This window comes from Cottoperca gobio, chromosome 14, assembly GCF_900634415.1.
Source record: "Cottoperca gobio chromosome 14, fCotGob3.1, whole genome shotgun sequence".
In the NCBI taxonomy this organism is placed as follows: Eukaryota; Metazoa; Chordata; class Actinopteri; order Perciformes; family Bovichtidae; genus Cottoperca; species Cottoperca gobio.
In genome coordinates this window covers 15,752,129-15,765,148 of record NC_041368.1, presented here as the reverse complement: position 1 = coordinate 15,765,148, position 13,020 = coordinate 15,752,129, and the positions used below count along the sequence as shown (strand labels likewise).

At 42.4% G+C, this 13,020-nt stretch overlaps 1 protein-coding gene across 1 annotated transcript; it reads left to right on the top strand.

The window, feature by feature from the left end:
* Positions 1 to 1,692: 1,692 nt before the first annotated feature.
* Positions 1,693 to 6,595, top strand: LOC115018783 (keratin-associated protein 10-6-like). The gene is made up of 5 exons (XM_029447998.1): positions 1,693 to 1,697; positions 2,810 to 3,028; positions 4,593 to 4,745; positions 5,579 to 6,142; positions 6,447 to 6,595. The coding sequence occupies exons 1-5, from the start codon at positions 1,693 to 1,695 to the stop codon at positions 6,466 to 6,468; spliced, it is 963 nt and encodes a 320-aa protein (XP_029303858.1). The 3' UTR covers positions 6,469 to 6,595.
* The last annotated feature ends 6,425 nt before the right edge of the window (positions 6,596 to 13,020 follow it).

Below are 13,020 nucleotides of genomic sequence, written 5' to 3'. Positions count from 1 at the left end.
AATAGTCATAATGGAGTGGCAAAAATGGCACCTTTTGGCGGTTTTGGTGTTCCTCCAACTCCACCAGCTGCACCTCCTGGTCCAACTCCAGTTCCAGTAGCAGGACCGTCTCCTCCTCCCACTCCTGTTACGCCACCTGAAACACCTCCTGCTGCTCCTGCACTGGTAGGAATCCCTCCTACTCCACCCGGTTCTCCACCTGTGCCTCCTGTACCACCTCTTTCTCCATCAGGACCTCCCTCTCCATCTCCTTCACCTGGCGTGTCACCTCTGGGGACACCTGCAGACAGAGCACAGAACACCAGACCTGTATTTCAGCTAGAATCAAAACCACCATTACAGAAAAGAAGTCTGGTGAGTATAATTTATTCTTTAATTTGATCTCTGTTAGCTTCCACACTAAAACAATAGCAAGCATGGAGGTTATGTAGTTTGTTGCTTTGTCTTGTCCATTGGCAATTTGCTGTTTGGTAATAGGTAAATTAGAAATCCCAAAACATGGCTCTACCTTTTTCGGGCGAATTGCATTTTAAATGTTATTGACCTGGAGGTTTGAGAGGTTTAGCTCCAGGCAATGTCCCACTTGAGAGATCCCCACCAGAACCTGCAAAATTATACATTGAAATTCAAGAAACATCAGGGAATATTTTCCACCTGATGCCAGAGTGACAATCTCTAAGTCAGCAGGAAGTGTAATCATCAGTAAAACACCAGGTGTAAATATTTTTGCCCCTTCAAGTTTCAGCAAACGGCACCAGTGGTGTCTGAGTTAACTGAGCTTTAACTTTAATGGTCTTTAATCATACAGTCCGAACGCTTTGTAACATTAGTATAGTACAACATGTTCTATTATTTAAATGATGTACCCATGTAAGAAATGTTAAATAGCATTAATGTAAAAAAATAATAATATCTAGCAATGATCCAAAATAGAATTTTAAATTCTGAAATATTCCTGGATCCTGGGGGAAAAATGTGTTTTCTTCTACATTTCAAAGTTCAGTTGCATAAAAAAGTGTTTATAAATGTCCACATGATGGCACTATCCATAACAAAATCCAAGAAACACTGTTGCTTTGCTTTCCACCAGATGTAATTTAAATCCACATCATGGTTTTTGGGATGTCCGGCTGACTAACTGATGCACTCTGACAGAAATGGATGAACATGCAGTGCTTGCAGACAAACATGCAGCAGCTCTGGTTATGAAATAAACACTGACCTGGAACCTCTGTCCCATTGAGTCCTGTTTAAAGGAAATGATTTAAAAAAACATGAAAGTGTGAAGACAACACAGCCAGAAGACTAAACAAAGAGATCTAAGATGGTAAAGTTTCTTCCACCATAACACATTTTAATTTAAGTTCAAAACATGCCTGAATTAATTAGTGGCAGAATAAATTAAAACCTTAATTTACATTAATATATATTTAGAATTTGTAGTATAAATAACCAAAATACCTGGTTTTGATCCAATAATGGGGATTCCTGTTCCACCTAGGCCATCTCCTTCACCTCCAGCACCCACTGGTCTGCCAGCCACACCAGTACCTCCTGTTTTTATACACACACATGTGGACGCTTTTTAACAGGATGTGCAGTGCGATATTGGAAGAATATGTGTAAATAAATAGGAGCAGTGAGTTTTATATTTAGTATAGTATAGTTCCTTAATTTTCTCCGGTGTTTGCCATGGAGTCTGTGGACCATCTTGTATAACCGTCAGATTATTATACTTTAGGACCTGAATTTTAGTGTTTGATAGTTGTTGTCTAATATGTATAAAATATGTGCACAGACAGGTTCTCCAGCAAGTTTAAACACACCTTCTCCTCCAGAACTTCCAGACCCCTCTATCACACTGCCAGCACCGCTATCACCTGGAATAAGGTCAAAGTTTTAAAAGGACTGAGATTTTAAAATAGTTATGTATGTATAAGTGTATTGGATAAGTGTGTGAACTGAATAAATCAAACAAAGACTGGAAAAATAATTTTCTCTGACTCTCCTAACAAACACAGAAGAATCTCATTCAATTGTCCCTCCCGGATCCCTTACATTCAAGTGGCTGCAAAGATAATAAAAACTGGGATTTATTCATCTTGTATCATGCCTAACTTTTGTGGATCATAATATTTCGGGCATGGAATTAAATAATTAATTATTCTGCAGCTGCTCCGGTTCAAAACTAGATCAAACCAACATGTGGTCTGCAACAGACTAGGTAAGGCTTTATTTTTGTTAATGAAGCTGTTCTGGCCAGTTAAGAGGAGTGAATGAGTCAGCAGTCAATGACGGTATCAAACAATCACTTAAAAATGTATTGTGCTGATGGGTCCAGTAGTACCCGAGATTAACTGCGGAAAGACAGACACAAACAACCAAACGCATGATCACCCCACTTTTTTACGCCTGGCGGAGATAAACCAGTTTTCTCTTTCTCATTCCTCCAATCTGGAAGTTCACATCCATCACTGTCATTTCAATAGTTGTTAGATTATGAGTAAATAAATGTATTGCGATAATATGTGACTAAAATGTGTTTTTGTGCTGCTTTGTGCTAACACTTAACAGATACCTTCTGGTGCTGGAGCTGGTGTGCCTCCTGTGGCTCCAAGTCCTCCTCCTGATCCAGCAGACATAGTTTATCACACAGATTATCCAAATAATTATTAATAATTGACTGTAAGCAAAATGTCTATTCCTAATCCTCAAAACAGAAGCCTACCACTGGGTCCAGATGTTGTCCCTGCACCACTGCTTGTGCTGGTGCCATTCACTGAAACACCAGTGCCGGTCCCTGTACCAGATCCTGCAGTGCCGGTCCCTGTACCAGATCCTGCAGTGCCAGATCCTGCAGTGCCAGTATCTGTACCAGATCCTGTAGTGGCGGTCCCTGTACCAGATCCTGCAGTACCAGATCCTGCAGTGGCGGTCCCTGTACCAGATCCTGCAGTACCAGATCCTGCAGTGGCGGTCCCTGTACCAGATCCTACAGTGCCGGTCCCTGTCCCTGCTCCTGCTCCAGGTAAAACTCCACCAGGTTGACCTACAGTTTATAAAAGCAATAATCTGGTAAATTAAAAAGATGTGCCTATAAACAGCTCTATTCCTCAAATATGTATATACTATACACATAATGTTACCTACTTGACACAGAGTCTTGTCAACTTACCGTACTTAGCAGCTTTAGATCCAGCTGTGCCATATCCTGAGGATCACAACAAATGAGATTTAAGTATTGACTACTCGGATGACAACAGCACAGTGATTTGAGCAGATGAGATAAGCAATAAAAGATAGCTATTAGTGTTACTGACTAGTTACAAAATCCCCTTTCCTTAGATTTCTATCTAATCTAATCTAATTTCACTTTCCAAAAAAAATATAGGCCTACTGCTTTTTAGATTTAAAGCTAAAATATGCTAATGTTGCTATTCAGCTTTTTTAGCAGAATTATATCAACCGTCATTGTCAAGCAGGACACGCATGACCCAAAAATGTGATTAGTGTTTCAGAATAGCAGGCTGTAGACTCATTTCACAACCAAATAAATGTAAGTTTTATTATTTTACTATATTGCAACATACTGATGTATCTGAGATACTTTGAAACCTTCTCTGTCCTCCCATGCATCTACTCATATTTGAAGCTCCTCCAGTCTCAAACTACTGCAATAAAACAATTGACAGAGCATTATTGTTATTCTAATCATTTTAACATATATTACCTTTGAACTATATTGCATTTCTGTTACCATGTATGTGATCTGATAATTTGTTTCAGGTCCAAGCTAGCAAGGCACCTGTTGTTGCAATACCTGGTAACCACCAATAGAGGGCAACAAACGAATAGTTCAAACGGTATCTAGATTTAAGATGTACTTCAGACCAAACTACTCCTTACAACAGACATTCTACTGAAAACCTATTAGCCCATAACCACCTATACAATTACACAAGATAATAAATAGAGTATAAGAAACTCCATCAAGAGTGCATCATTGAATACCAACAAAAAAAGAAAAGTATTAGTGCTGACCGAAAAACTTTTTTATTTATATTGCTCTCAGTTTGTAATGCTCAATGTCATCATACATAATCCACTCACCACCTCGTCCTGCTCCACCTCCAAGTACCCCACCAGCACCAGTTCCACCTTGACCTACACCAGGATTATATACAAATAATTTAGTTTTTACTAGAATTTGAATAAAACCTCCATCATGTTTTTAAGAGACAGAAAAGGGCATTTTGATACCGTATTTAGCAGGTTTTGATCCAGCTCCATAGCCTGCAGAAAACAGAAATCATTTAGGCAAGTTAGGATTTAGCTTAATTTGAGTTTGGCAAGATTTATCTTGGACAAAATTAAAACTGCCACTGAACCTTGTCCATATCCAGCTCCTGGTCCTGTACCAAAGCCTGGTCCATAACCTGTCCCTGGAATAGGCCCATAACCACCAGGTCCATATCCTGGATATAGAGTTCCTCCACCAGGAAGCCCTATGGAGTTTTTATCATACAATATGTTTAGTAATCTTTCTGTTTCTGTTTGTTTCATAAATGTCATTCTTCTCTTTATACCTCCAGCACTGCCTCGTCCAAAGCCACCTGGTCCACCTCCCGTCCCAACACCAGAACCAGGTATCCCGCCGGTCCCCAGTCCTGCTCCAGGTCCACCACCAGTTGTTACTCCAACACCTCGTCCTGGGACCAGTCCTCCTACCCCCAGCCCAGGACCAGGTCCGACTCCAGCACCATGTCCTCTTGCACCCAGACCTGCAGACAGCAGCATTGTATAAGAAAATATAAACTAACCCGGTAGCACGTTACGCTTTACGTTTTCATGGCAGACATTTTGATATGTTATAGCTGAAAAGAGTATAGGTATAATAATAATAATAAAAAATCAATAACAATGGAAGTATGAAAAATCACAGTTTTTCTTGTTACTTGTTATATGTTACTTGTTTTACCTGACATTTCTCACATTTAAAGTCCATATTAAAACATAATAAATTCCCAGATGACAATATATCAGGTTCCTTCCTCATTGGCCATATTTTGCAGGCATCATTTGAAACAAACAGAACTATGAAGATGCTGGGGGGAAGGGTAATATTCAAGTTATGCACATGTGTCTCGCATAAAGTCAGTCTTTGAGGTCTGATGTAGTCAATCCACCTTGACCATATATTGGTAAATTTGTCTTGATGTATTCCAAGATCATTTTTAATTGTTCCATTATAAATATTTGATGAACTGTGTTCCATTCAGTCTTCAACTAGAGGAGCTTGGGGTGTGTGTATGTATTTAATTATATTTTTGTATATTTCTGTTGATACAAATTACATGAAATAACAGATTGTAGACTGTAGAGACCAAAAGACCAGTTCATGATGAACAGATAAATCTGCATTTACTATATTTATGTTAAAAAAAAGTTTCTTACCATATTTGCGGGCTTTGGCACCAGCATAACCTACAAAATGCAGACACATCAATATCTTTTAGGAGTATTATATTAACCACGGGACCTATTTGAATTTGGACATTCACTTTCATCCTACCTCCAGGTCCATAGCCAGCTCCACCAGGCACAACTCCTCCACCTGGTCCATAGCCTGTACCAGGACCACCAGGCCCAACTCCTCCACCTGGTCCATAGCCAGCTCCACCAGGCCCATAGCCAGCTCCACCAGGCCCAACTCCTCCACCTGGTCCATAGCCAGCTCCACCAGGCCCAACTCCTCCTCCTGGTCCATAGCCTGTACCAGCACCACCGGGCCCAACTCCTCCGACTGGTCCATAGCCAGCTCCACCAGGCCCAACTCCTCCTCCTGGTCCATAGCCTGTACCAGCACCACCAGGCCCAACTCCTCCACTTGGTCCATAGCCTGTACCAGCACTACCAGGTCCAACTCCTCCACCTGGTCCATAGCCAGCTCCACCTGGTCCATAGCCAGCTCCTCCAGGCCCAACTCCTGCTCCTGGTCCATAGCCTGTACCAGCACCAGCAGGCCCAACTCCTCCTGGTCCATAGCCTGTCCCAGCACCACCAGGCCCAACTCCTCCCGGTCCATAGCCTGTCCCAGCACCGCCAGGCCGGACTCCTCCAGCACTTGTTCCTGGACCTCCAAGTGCTCCACTTAACATGCCTATGAGCAGAACAGCCATGTTTGATTTGTTTTGATATTCTTTGTTGAATGCAATTAAGTTGTATACAATTATATAAAAATATATTACTATAATTACCATATTTACGAGCTTTGGCACTGGCGTCATACCCTGAAACACAAACACAGTAATTATGCATTTGTCTTTGCAAATGCAATACAGTCTGTCCAATAACTACATAGTGTATCTCAAGCCATAACTGTTGCATAATTATAGCCACATTTTCCAAAACCCCTAAATCTATAATTGATTCATAATTACCTCCAGGTCCTGTTCCTGCTCCTCCTAATCCAGTTCCAGTTCCACCTGGACCGTATCCAGTTCTACTTGGCCAATAACCCGCTCCTCCAGTGCCAGTGCCGGCAGCACCTGGACCATAACCAACCCCAGAGGCAGGTCCCATTCCTATGCCGAGTCCAACTCCTCCTCCCGGTCCTCCGCCTCCAAGTCCTCCAGTAGCACCAGTGCCTGCACCGCCTGGACCATAGCCAAGACCACCTGACCCAGTACCGGCACCACCAGGACCATAGCCAAGACCACCTGACCCAGTACCGGCACCACCAGGACCATAGCCAAGACCACCTGACCCAGTACCGGCACCACCTGGACCATAGCCAAGACCACCTGACCCAGTACCGGCACCGCCTGGACCATAGCCAAGACCACCTGACCCAGTACCGGCACCGCCTGGACCATAACCAACCCCAGAGCCGGGTCCCACTCCTGTGCCGGGTCCAACTCCTCCACCCGTTCCTCCCCTTCCTCCAAGGCCTCCAGCAGCGCCAATGCCTGCACCGCCCGGAAGACCTGGAGAGATTAAAGTTTTGAGTGTGTTTCAGCTAAAGACTAAAAGAGGATGTTATATTCATCATCTTATTTTTATATTTGGCAAAAATGTGCAAATATGCCTCACCATATTTGCGTGCTTTGGCTGAGCCCGGACCATAACCTATGGCACAAATAAATGTCCAAGTAAACAATCAATGAAGGACTAAATTACCTGTGCAAATGTAGAATGATATTAATTGTTGAAAATATAACAGGAATGGTAAAATACATTATGTGACAAATTCTTTGATGGGTGAATCCTGCACCTTGGCGTCCCTTAAAAGACCTGAAAAATGTGCACCACTCCAGATTTACCTAAACCAGGTCCACCTCCTGTTCCAACTCCAAATCCAGGTGTGGCTCCCACTCCTCCTCCTGGGAGTCTTCCAGCACCAACCCCCAAAGCACCTCCTTGACCAAGTGCACCTCCTCCAGCTCCAGCTCCACCTGGTCACAAAAACAAACAAGTGAGCTTACAAAAAATGTCAACACAGGTTATTTAAATATAACATTTATACATAATTTTTTGCATTAAATTATAATGTAACTGTCATATGTTGAACACGAGGTTGACACCTCAGCTAAAGTGTCTTTACCGTATTTAGCTGCAAGTTTGGCTGGATTCTTCGATTTGCCCGCCCCTGTGATTGAAAGAATACATCATTTTTTATGGTTCAGCCTTTTCATTTATCTTTGACGTCATGTGACTACATGCAGCTGCACAGTTTACTACATTACTGGTTTCTATGTACCTGATTTTGGTGATACGAGAGGATAACCACGAAAAACCCCAGGCAATTGCTGTCCACGACCGTCTAAGGTGAAAAATACAATACAGAGATGCTCATCCTGTGAACTAAATTGCAGCCTTTGATAATATTTATTGTTAATTAATCTTGTTAATATTAAAGTTCAAGTAATGCATACGAAATATGCTTGTAATATAATACAGGAATTTATGACACTTACTGCCTGCTCCTCCTGGTCCAGCACCCCCCTGGCCGAGTACTCCGGCCCCTGCGAGGAATAAGGCAATAGTTTTAGTTTTTAGGCATATGTGCCAAGATGTGATGTTCCAAGATTCATTAACATCGAGTGCGTTAACACACCAGTCTGAGGTCCAAGTCCAGTTCCTGTTGCCACTCCAGGGAGAACACCACGTCCTCCAAAACCTAGCCAGGAAAGATGAGAATAAAATCACACAACTGGTACAACTTCTGCAGTAAAAAAAACAGAGTAATATATTATTATATTGTTTAATATTTGTTAGATATTTGTATGTTTGTTGCTTGTGTTACAACATACCTTGGCCTGGTACATATCCACCTTGATAGAGTCCAGGCACCCCAACTCCTGTGTGACAGCACATGCAGATTTAGAACATTACCCAAAATATTAAGAATTTCTGGTTGATCATAAACTGTGAACTGAACTGATCAGGACCAAAGGGATTTTACCTGGAACTTGTTTTGATGCTTTACCACCGCTCTTTCCTCCAGGTCCTCCCCCAGTGGTGCCAGTCTGTGGCAACATTGGAACTGAACAGTACAAGTAAAAAGTCACTTTAGTTGACTAAATATAACTTTTACACAGAACTGCAATAGCAAAACAGCATATTTTATTCACCTGCAGTAGTAATTCTTAGAATTATCTTTTTGAAACTTAATGTAACTTGAAAAGTTTACAATGAACAACAATGTATAGGACACTTAATGTATATTTAATACTTGATATAAGCTTTTCCCCTAGAAATACAATATGTCTAATTGTTTTACAGTATAGTATAATGTAAATCATAGTATCTACCTCCTCCTGGCACAGCAGCTCCTCCAGGTCCAACTCCTGCACCACCAGGTCCAACTCCAGCCCCGCCAGGCCCAACACCTGCACCGCCAGGGCCTAACTCCTGCACCGCCAGGTCCAAATCCAGCACCACCAGGCCCAACTCCTGCACCGCCAGGCCCAACTCCTGCACCACCAGGCCAAACTCCTGCTCCGCCAGGCCCAACTCCTGCACCGCCAGGCCCAAATCCAGCACCGCCAGGCCCAAATCCAGCACCACCAGGCCCAACTCCTGCACCGCCAGGCCCAAATCCAGCACCGCCAGGTCCAACTCCTGCACCGCCAGGCCCAAATCCTGCACCGCCAGGCCCTACTCCAGCACCACCAGGCCCAACTCCTGCTCCACCGGGCCCAACTCCTGCACCGCCAGGCCCAAATCCAGCACCGCCAGGCCAAACTCCTGCTCCGCCAGGCCCAACTCCTGCACCGCCAGGCCAAACTCCTGCTCCACCGGGCCCTACTCCTGCACCACCAGGCCCTACTCCAGCACCACCAGGCCCAACTCCAGCACCACCAGGCCCAACTCCTGCACCGCCAGGCCCAAATCCAGCACCGCTAGGCCAAACTCCAGCACCACCAGGCCAAACTCCAGCACCGCCAGGCCCAAATCCAGCACCTCCAGGTCCATAACCTGTTCCCAAGGAAAAAATTAATATATATAAATGAAAACATATTTCAGTGATTATTAAACTGTTTAATGTTGATTAGTAAACAGCAAATACCTGTTTTAGGAGGTTTGGGACCAATTCCACCAGCTCCTGGGTATTGACCAGCACCTGGTCCATAACCCCCTCCGTAGCCTCCATAGCCACCTGCGTCAGGACAGAGGTTTGTTTAATACATATATTCTTTAGGGTAAGCAAAACAAAAAATGTAAGGTGTGTGACCAGTTAAGAGAAGAGAATATTTCTTGGCTATATTGTTTGATGTTACAGATGAGCAGGCTGACACTTTGTTCCAGCAGTTCCAGCACTTGCTTATAAGAAGAAATATAAAGCGATCTATGCAGTTAAACCTGTTAGTTGGTGTCATGTAAAGATACATATGTTGACAAATGGAAAGCACTCACCTCCAGGTACGTAGCCTGTTCCAGCTCCCTGACCTCCACTAGTCCCGAGGCCTCCAGCCCCGAGGCCTAATGAGCAGATAAAAGAGAAATAGTACTTAGTACTTCCTATACTTACTCTAGTGACTACAATACACTACATCATACATTAATGAATCCAGTGTGTTCTCTCTGCGACTCCACCCTTTTGTAATGTTATACATGTATGATGGCTGCCCGAGAGAAACCTCACAAGGATTAACTTGTTCTCCGGAAAGGTTTTGAACATTTGTTTGAAGTGTGCATGTTTGACTTAAGAACTAAATCTCTTATAGGATTTGGCTGTAGATGGGTCAGTAACAATTACAAAGCTGCAGAGAGGGAACTGAAGATGTGAAGGGAGATGAATGAGAAAAACCACCAGAAGAAAAAGATGACTAAATCTTTCTAAAAAACTGTTGCAAACTATACATTTAATTCCTTCGTTCTCTGTTAAAAATTGTCTGGCATGTTATGCCATTGTTATGTCTATTGCTTTTACTATATTCTGAGATGTGACATCTCTACCTTTCTGGGTTCAAGTGTGAAATAGTGCTACAATTAAGGATTATTTTCATTATCAATTAATCTGCCAATTATTTTCTAGATTAATTTAATCTAATCGTTTGGTTTATAAAAAGTCAAAAGATTGTGAAAAATGTCCACCCCGGATTCTAAAGGTCCAAGGTCATGTCTTTAAATGTCTTGTTTTGTCAGTCAAAAACTGAAAGATATTCAATTTAATATGAGGTAAAAACACAGAAATGCATAAAAAATTACTTTAAGGATTAATCGATTATCAAAAAAGTTCATTATTATTTTTCTGATGATTGACTAATCTTTGCAGCTCTAGCTAGTACACATAATGCTTCATATGGAAATACAAGATTTTAAACTAGGACAGTCATACTTCTGGCATTTAGTTTAAAGTGTTAAATATTGTCTTAAATATAAGCGGCTCTAGGTCACTGTGTTCATGCAACAGTTTGCACCGTTTTTAATTGGTTATGTGGTTTTTTGCTTGAAATTACAGCCCAGTGTTTATAAATGCATGCCTCCCATTACTTATTCAGGTGAACCAGGATGTTTGCGTCTTATTCTTCAGGGTGGAGCAGGGCAACACAAACACACTTTGAAGGCATTATTGTGTAGCAATAGAAGTATTTGGCTGAGACGGCCAGTCTTTTGGTAAACTGGAAAGTGTGACACATGAGTCTGTTTCCTGTTCTTACACTGACCCATTTTCTACCCACTGGTGTAATGGGTGAGATTCAAAAGGTTCCAAAAACCGACGCTTAACCTCGAAGGATCATTTGGATATTATCACCAACATTCCTCATCCTGCACAGGCAACTCGCATATTCGGCGTAGGAAAAACAGAGAGGCCTGAAATTCCAAAGCAAATCAGTCTTTCTGACTGACGTGATGACTTCCGTCCTTTATCAGGGACCTGCCATTCCTAATGCATTAGCCTTTATCACTGTATGTGTGCATGAGGGTGGGTGGCCCCTCAACTACAGCTTATAACCTTGAGGTAATGAGGAAATGAAATAACAGTATATGTATGCAATCCTTATCCTGCTGCGTTGAATTAAACTGAGGAACAATATTTTCCGTATGGGGGCTGACCTCTGGTCCATGTGTACAGAGCAGAGAACTTCCTCTTATTGTGAATGACACACGGTTCAAGTGAACATAGCAGGCAATCTGTTTGTAGGTAATGAGCTTACTAGATGTTTAAACTGGATTTTAATAATAGTATCTTCAAAGGTTGTTGAGGATACAACTCTTCTTACCAGCATTTATCTGATTGTGTTTGTCATTTCTCACCTTGTTTTAGAGTGATCAGACTGACATGTCACATGTGACAAGTGTGTAGCAATACTAGCAGTTATAGGAGGATAGGAGGAGAAAAAAAAAAAAACCCTTGCCTGTGCCTTGGCCCCCCGGTCCAAAACGACCAACACCAACTCCTCCAGGTCCAGTTCCATAGCCTCCAGGACCAACACCACCTGACCCGACTCCGCCCGGTACCAGTCCTCCTCCAAGCGCTCCAGTCACTCCACCACGACCACCGTAGCCGCCTCCTACAGACAAATGAGAGGAAAAGAGGTTAGAGCCATTATGATCGACGCACTTCATATAAACGTTGGACATTTTCTATGCATACAGTTTATGACATTTCAGCTCTACTGTCGTTGAGAAGCTTATTTTTGTCTTAATTGAAGAAAGACTAGAATTTCTTTCTTAGGGATTCTACAAAACAAAGTCTTACCTGTTTTTGATGGCTTTCCACCTGTAAGAAGAAAACAGTCATAACAATTAAACAGTAGCACAATGGAAAGCTTACTAGACTTTGCTCTACAAATAATCAAGATGTCAACCAGCCATATTTGTCTTACCGGCCCCAACACCTCCAGGTACAACTCCCAGTCCACCACTGCCTGGGCCGAAGGTGCTCGGCCTGAAGCCTCCTGGTCCGACTCCTCCGGGACCGACTCCTCCGGGTCCGACTCCTCCAGGTCCGACTCCTCCAGGTCCAACTCCTCCAGGTCCTTGACCACCATAGCCTCCTGAGGAATACATTCATTGGGACAGTGTGAGAACAATGTCAGCAGATTGGCTGAAGGAGTGCTACTTCATGAATGCAGGTATCAAAAAACGGGTGCTTTTTGGATCCGAGGGCATATGAGACTACAAAAGATAAAGGTTATACTTCTTCTTAGCGTTTTTTCACTGTGTTACACACATTTGAAAACACACATGTAGATGTGTAGACAAACCAGATATCATTTTTGATGTCCATTACTGCATCTGAAGGTGATGCCTGTTTGTTACTTGTAGTGATATAACGCAGTGTTTTCTCTTGAATAGTTAATTGTGTCAGTCTTCACATTTCTTACTTGGTAACACTTTCTATGACGCCCATGTCTATGATGAATGATAAACAAACTTATAGTGCGTTATAATCTTCTTATAGCACTGTGTATATAGTTGACCTTATAAATAATTATAGAAATGCTTTATAATGTATTATACTTATTGTTATTAAACATTATGAATATTTATGAGTGCTTATAACTATCC